We start from the raw sequence: 7,999 nt of genomic DNA on the forward strand, positions 1-7,999 counted from the left end.
TCTGTTGTAAAAGCCATTTCAAACTTTTTTGGTCTGTTTTAATTATGAAATGTGTGCTCATCAAATATTGCTCCCACTTCTAAACTGCAAAAACAATTGCCAGCAGTTCCTTCTCATACACAGAGAGCTTTTGCCATTTGGAACCCAATGTTCTACTGATATAAGCCAAAGGGTGATTTTCTTGCATCAAAACAGCCCCAATACCCTTACATGAAGCATCTGTTTCCACAACAAAGACTTAGAGAAGTTAGGAACTGCTAAAACTGGAGAAGAAATAAGAGCTTTTTTGAGAAGAACAAAAGCTTGTTGTGCTTGATCACTCCACTGAAATGCCCCCTTTTTAAGCAACTCAGTCAAAGGCTTACATATAAGAGAATAATTCTGCACAAATTTTCTGTAATAACCTGTTAAGCCCAAAAAACTTCTTAACTCCTTAACATTTGATGGAACATGCCAACTTTCCACTGCAGAAATTTTCTGTGGATCAGTTTCAACTCCCTTAGCTGAAATATAATGTCCTAAATATTCCACCCTTTCCATGGCAAAGCTGCATTTACTAGCTTTAGCAAACATCATATTGTGTCTCATGAGTTCAAACACCTGACCTAGGTGTTGCCAATGATCCTCTATAGTCTTGTTGTACACCAATATGTCATCAAAGAACACCAATACACTCTTTCTCAAGAGTGGTTTAAACACACTGTACATCCATCCTTGAAAAGATGCTGGAGCATTTGTAAGGCCAAATGGCATGACCAGAAACTCAAAGTGACCAGCATGAGTTTTAAAAGCTGTTTTGTGTACATCATCATCATGTACCCTGAGTTGATGATAACCAGCTCTTAAGTCAAGCTTGCTAAACACAGTAGCACCTGCTAGTTCATCAATTAACTCATCAATAATAGGGATAGGGAATTTATTCTTAATGGTCTTGCTATTCAACTCCCTGTAATCCACACAAAGCCTCCATGTACCATCTTTTTTCCCAACCAAAACCACAGGGGATGCAAAAGGGCTAGCACTGTTCTGTATTATACCTCTGTCCAGCATTTCTTGCACCAATTGCTCAATAATATCCCTTTGTTTGAGTGGATACCTATATGGTCTAATATTCACTGGCCTTGCATTTGGTTCAAGTGGAATGGTATGGTCAAATACACCCCTATGGGGTGGTAACAACTCAGGATCAGCAAAGATATCTTTGTATCTGTCTTTCAGTGACTGAAGCTCACTTGACACAGGTGTTAACAAGGCATTATCTAATTTTACTTCATTGAATGATATATCCCTAACCTGAAGCAAACACAATTGGACTGCATTCTCTATAAGTTTCTCTGTAGGTGGACCTTCAAGCAACCTGACTTTCTGTGGATGTACTCCTTTTAGAGTAAACTGATCACCTTCTTGATCAAACACCATTTTCAACTCTTTAAAATCCCAACATATTGGTCCAAGTGTAGCCAACCACTGGACACCTAAGACCATATCACAACCTCCTAAATCAATCAGCATGACATCAGTCACAAACAATTTTCCTTGCATCTCCCAACTAAACCCTTTGCAGACATGTTGACACTTGAGATGATTGCCATCAGCTACTGTAACATGCTGAGCTGGAATGCTCTCAATGGAACACCCCATTTTTCTAGCTAAATTCAAATCCAGAAAGTTGTGAGTACTTCCTGAATCCACTAGGATATGAAACACTCTAGACCCCTTCAATCCTTTTACTCTCATGGTTTGAAAGTTTTGGTTTCCTGACAGTGCATTCAGTGACAGAACTGGTTCATTCACATCCTCATCTTCATCTGTTTCAGCTTCTAGATCACTATTGCTATCTGCTTTATCCTCACTACTGCCAGCAATCTCCACAGTAAATAGCTGTGGTTCCAGCAAAAGACATTTATGATTCCTATCATAATGTTGATCACAGTAGTAACAAAGGCCTTTTGCTATTTTCTCAGCCCTCACATCAGCAGGTACATGTCTAAAATTCCTGTTTGGTCTATTGTGAAACTTAGTGATGGGAAGTGGAATAGGTTTTGTAGAAGGAGTGGGTAACAAGGCTGGTTTACTGGCATTCAAAGGGACAGCTTGTATGGCTTTGTAATTTTGTGAGTATGAATGTGTTTTGGCTGGTTTTTGGTTTAAAGCTAAATTATGTTCTTCTTGTAATCTTACAAACTCCACAGCCTCAGCTATAGTATTGGGTTTGAAAGGTTTCACAAAGGGTTTCACTACTGGATCAAGACCCCCAATAAAGCTATCTAATATGAACTCTTCAGGCAAATTGTGATGGGTTTGCAGTACACCGGATTTTAAATCTTCAAACTCATCCAGATATGTCTCAATTGAATCAGTTTGTGTCAACTTATTAAACTTTTCTACAGAATTGGTACCCCTAGTATCTTTAAATCTAGCAGCCAAGTCAAGACAAAATTCATGCCATTCCACATGTCCTCTAGCAGACAAATAACTACTAACCCAACTCTCAGCCTTATCATTCATGTTTAAAGAAGCTAAATCAACCTTTTGATCATCAGCAATTTTACACAAGCTAAAGTACTTGCTACATTTTCTAATCCAGATTCTGCAATTAGTACCATCAAATTTAGGAAATGACAACTTTGGATTATACCCTAAAGATTTCTGCAATGAATTAGTTTCATGATTACCTCTACTCCTAGAACCTGTAGGAGTTGAATCCTTCCATTGATTCTTCATTTCCATCATCACAGCTAGCATATCATCAATCTTTCTTGATTGATCCAGAATATGTGCAGATTGTGTTTCCATCCTTACAGACTGCTCATATAACCTTTCCTCAAGCTGCTTCAAGTGATCCTCTATCACCTTTCGAGTTGCAGGCGCCAGTTTAAGGAATTTCTCAACAATCAATTTCAACCAGATTGATCAATTTCTAATTGCTAATGCGAAAATCTCTTTTTTCCAGAATTGATTTCCCAGGGTCTTATCTGAGATCATCAAAGATTGTTTGATGTCAATAGTTGCTCTGATACCAATGTTACAGTCACCTTGAGTGTGACTGCTTTGATCAATATCTTTGATCAATTTCTTGTTGATCAAGTCAAGAAAGAACTAAGAAGGAAGAAAGAATAGAAGATAAGAAAGAAGAAGAAGAAGAAGAAGAAGAGAGAAGAATGAGAGTACAAGAGAATCAGAGAGAAGAGATAGGAATTAGGATTTTATTTCTGTTATTTGATAACTGATCACAATCAGCTAAAACAGTACTTATACAACGCAATATCGATTTTATACAATGCAATGCCATGTCATCAAGTTTGTTATAACAGCTTAACAAACTTTTAACTAACCAACTGACTAAAGTCAACATGTTGCCCATTGACTTAGTGTATTATCATTTGTGCCTTAACAGCAATTTGCAAAAATCTCAAACTATTAGCTTAACCATTGGAGTGATTTTGATAAAATAGTTTGGCCAAGCAAATTAGCTTGGACAAGTTAATTTCTTGGGAAAAACTTGTCCAATTGGAATGTAAGTTTTAATTAAAATAAAGTTCAAATTAAATGATTAATTGAAAAGTGAACCTAATTTAATAATCCGTAGCAAGCTAGATTGCCAGATTAGTTTGTCATTGGGACATAAAATAGTTAGAAAATAAATTAGCTTAACATCTTAGTTGGCATGACAATCTAATTTAACGATTAGCTTACCATTGAGATTGCTCTAAGTGGACAAAAATGAATAGAAAGTGCAAGCGGGTAGGTTAGGGGAGGGGATTAGGGTGAGATTAAGTTGGAATTAGAATTGCAAAAGGTCTTGTGTGCACAAGGTGTACAATAAATTTATTGTACACCAAGATAACTTTAACCCCTTTTTTTGTAACTTTAACCTAGTTTTGATTAACTTTTATATTAGTAAAAAAAAATTAATAGATAAATATTTTAAAGGGTTAAATGATTAATTTTATACATTATTAGTTAGTTTGAAGAAATAAGTTTTACTAAAATGAAAAAATTTATCACTAAAAAATAGATAACTTTTACATATATATGCTTAACTTTTAAGCATTTTGAGTTAACTTTTACTCCGGTGTACAATATTTATTGTACACCCATTATAAATAAGAATTTGTGTTAGCATTGTAGGATGAGAGCAGTTTTGGGTGAATAATTTGCCATAAATGGCATAAATTCCAAATGAGAAGAAGAATAAGAAACACCAATGGTCCATTTACATGCTAACAAAACTTCACATAACTATTTTTCTTAAGGATAAATCACAAAAGGAAGTTAAAACAACTTACGTGAACGGTCTGACGCCAAATTGTGCCAAATAATAATGAGTAAGAAACAAGAGTAGTACTCCGTATATTAGAGACTAGATTTTAGCCCGTGCGTTGCACGGATTGGATTAAATTTCATTTTAGATTTATTTTTTATTTATTAGAATGTTTGTTTTTTTGATGAAATTGTATATGCGTAATATTAATAATTAATTAATAAAAATATCTACGTGGCACTCAACTTTTTTAATTCAAAATCTTATTTTTCATTGACCGAAACCATTAGATTTCTTACGTGGCGCTTTATTATTGGATTAATGTTTGATTATGGATTGAATTTTATTTTAGATTAGTGTTTGATTTTGGATAAATAATTCTCTTTAAAAGAAACATTTTGCCTTTTGATGTATATCCTCTTTGTGACACTTATATTGAAACTATTAATCACCTTTTTATTAAGTGTCCAACTGCAAAATAGATTTGAACACTTAACCACACTAAAACTTAATTAGATTTCTCTAACCATCACCATAACTTTTTTTGAATACCATTCGATATCTAAAATACTTCCAAACAACCCTCTGTAAATTTTTATTTACCACTTGGGATCTATTGAAAGAGAGAAATGATTACATTTTCAACAATGGTAACTTTAATGCTTTTCGAGTCTTCTTTAAGGCTAGCATAGCCCACAAAGAATGGCAGCTGCGGATTGAGATTGACCTACATCAACTTAAGAGTACCCCTTTCACTTCACACACACAACAGTTAACTACACTCCTACTCCTATTTTAGTTCGATGATACCCTCCTCCACCGGGTACGTTCAAGCTCAATTTTGACGGATCATACAAAACTTCATCAGCAGCAGCTGAATTTATCATTCGCGACCACAATGACACTTATATCCTTACCCGCACTTACAATCTGGGCATTACACAAGCTTTCATGCATTGCAGAAGCTTGTGCTCTTCACAAAGGACTTCAAGAAGCAAAACACCTCAACATCAAGCATCTAAGTGTTGAAGGAGACAATTTGATGGTTATCAATGTAATAAAAGGAACTTGGAAAATCCCGTGGAAGCTCCATTTCATCCTTCAAGATATCAAGGATATTCTCACCATCTTCGACAATTGGGATATTAAGCACGTCTACCGAGAAGCTACCCGAGTAATAGATTGGATCGCAAATGTTGGTCACTTAATTAACAACACCATGAATATCGAATCTTGTAAAAGTCTCCAGTTACTTTCCATTTTAGACAATGATTACTTAGGAGTAACCCTCGTGCGGAGGGGCTTCTAATGTATTATTTAAAAAAAAAATTGTTACTCCGTACTTTTTATTTGTTGGACCTACTTTAATTTTCTCTTTTACTTCCACTTTTACCACTCGTAATGATCTTTTTGCCCTTCTTCTTCTTTACCAACGGCTACCCTCTTCATCTCTTCTCTTTTCTTGAAATATTCCTCAAATTATTTCATTATAAATTTATAATTGTCCCCCCTTTTTTGGAACTTTGTGAAAAAATAGCTATTAATATATATGACTTTTTACTTTATAAAATGCTAATAGTTTAAAAGTTGCGGTTGAAGTGTGGCCCACGAAATGAGAAAATTAATGTTTTTTCCATTAGTAATTCACACAATTTCCTTCGGTAAAAAAAGGATAAATTGTTACCACCTATAAAAATCGAAAATTTATTTTTTACCACCTAAAAAACTAAAACTTGCATTTTACCATCTTAAAAAAAATTAAAGTTTTTGTACCACCTGAAAATCAAAAAATGGATGAAACTGTTATGTCCTACTAATTCAATTTACCTCCATTTTTTTACACTCCCTCTACGATTTTTGTAACTCCATCACCCTCCTGTCTTTACTGCCATTGAGTTTCGTCAATTTTGTGAATTAATAGGAGGAAAAAGTATGTGAATTCATAGAAGAGAAGAAACGCGGGGGAGATAATGAAGTTAAATACATGATTTCGTGGAAGAAGACAAAATATCACAAATATTACCGTTACTGTGCCCGCAACATAATATTTTCATCTATTTATTTCATTTTCGGGTGGTAAAAATCAAGTTTAAATATTGTTGGGAAATTCCATTAGTACACTTGTACTATTGACTTCTGCCAACGATACACTCAATAAAAATTGACTTTCCAATAGTACACCTATAATGTCATTACGATGAACTTTTCCGTTCAATATTTTAACTATGGTTAACCATTGGTAAAAAAAATAAAAATAAAATAAATTAAAGAAAACATAACACTTTGATTTGAAGCAGAACCCTAAAACATCTTCCTCCTCTTCTTTTCCTTTCTTCTTCCTTTAACATCTAAAAACCTAAACAAAACTGAACACAGTCTACACTTAAGTCTGAAAGTTACTGAAAAGGCGGCAAAAGTCGCTGAATTTGTAGCAACAATAGCAAGAGCAGCAGACAACGCAACTAGAATGTTAGGTCCATAAGAGGGAAGACACGACAAGAGAATCACAATAAGTGAACTCTCAAATTAGTACTCAACCGACACAATCCCAACCAAAAATCTAATTTTATGGTTAATTGAGACTTTTTTTTTGTAAGGCATAATACACATTTTTGCTGGATTTTTTTGCTGAATGTTGTCGGGTACTCCTAAACAGCTTGTGTACTAACATGGAAAATGTGAGATTTATTTGCTTTTATTTTTAACCCGATTAACCACATTTAAATATTTAATGGAATAAGTCATGGTAATAAGGAAGTCAATACATTAATCTCACATTTTTCATGTTAGTACACAAGTTGTAGTATTTTACCTAAATGTAGAAAAACTTAATATTATTTAAATATTATCAATTCCTATTTTTTCCTTGTTCTAATCTACGGAGTATATTTTTTCCATCTAAAAGTTATATAATCGCTTTAATACTCTGTATTCAATAACTTGTAAAATAATAACTCTAGAAATCTTTAACTCTCACCTTGTGCTACAAATCGGTGGAAATGATGAATTATGCAAAGACTACTATTTACGGTACGTAATCAGATTTATTTTGGTCAAAAAAATCGTATTGTAGAACGAATAAATAGAAAACGAACCCGAACGAGACCGTCGAATGTTAGATGCGGCACCCGAACAAGACCGCCGAAAAAAAATAGCCGGCACCATAAACGTAGGGCCATAAGTTTTTTCCGGCACCCTAACTAGACCGTCGGATAACAAATCCGACACCCGAATTTAGCTGCCTGCAACCTTACCCATTAGTTTAGCATAACCTCCGGAAGATACGACATACCTTCAAGAGACACACGGAAACATCAATGGAGTCTACAAGGTGAAAACCTCATGAAGAAGATGAATGAGAATTGAACAGTAATAAGAGGCGAAACCAAGGAAGAAGATGAATGAGAATTGAGCAGTAATAAGAGGCGACTAGCAGGCTAGCATGAAATGGTGAAGGGTTTTCTATTTTTGTTTTGGAGACTATTAAATTTTTAAAGGATATTTTTGTCTTTCTTTTTTTTTTAAATTCATTAAACAATTCCGCATTTAGGGATTTTTGTCCTGCATTTAGTACCTACATGTAATTAAAAGTAAGTGTATCATTGGCAGAAACCAATAGTTTAGGTGTACTAATGAGAATTTCCCAATAGTTTTTAGATGGCAAAAAACAATTTTTTCATTTTGTTTTCACAAAGTTTTCAGAAAGGTCGATCTACGATAATATATTGTGTGGCG

The 7,999-nt window shown here is 34.3% G+C and overlaps 1 protein-coding gene across 1 annotated transcript; it reads right to left on the reverse strand.

The window, feature by feature from the left end:
* Window positions 1-79: 79 nt before the first annotated feature.
* LOC110776918 (uncharacterized) lies at window positions 80-2,796 on the reverse strand. The gene is made up of 2 exons (XM_056839802.1): window positions 366-2,796; window positions 80-219 (listed from the first exon to the last, which is right to left on the reverse strand). Exons 1-2 carry the CDS (start codon window positions 2,794-2,796, stop codon window positions 80-82), a joined length of 2,571 nt encoding a protein of 856 aa, XP_056695780.1.
* Window positions 2,797-7,999: the final 5,203 nt, after the last annotated feature.

This window comes from Spinacia oleracea, chromosome 3 (genome assembly GCF_020520425.1).
Source record: "Spinacia oleracea cultivar Varoflay chromosome 3, BTI_SOV_V1, whole genome shotgun sequence".
Taxonomy (NCBI): Eukaryota; Viridiplantae; Streptophyta; class Magnoliopsida; order Caryophyllales; family Amaranthaceae; genus Spinacia; species Spinacia oleracea.

Bases quoted from the DNA above. Each gene is read 5' to 3' on its own strand.
- LOC110776918 (XM_056839802.1), bottom strand. From the start codon at position 2,796: ATGGAAACACAATCTGCACATATTCTGGATCAATCAAGAAAGATTGAT. The intron at 220-365 runs GTAAGCCTTTGA...TTGTGGAAACAG, and splicing joins GCAGAATTATTCTCTTATAT to ATGCTTCATGTAAGGGTATT.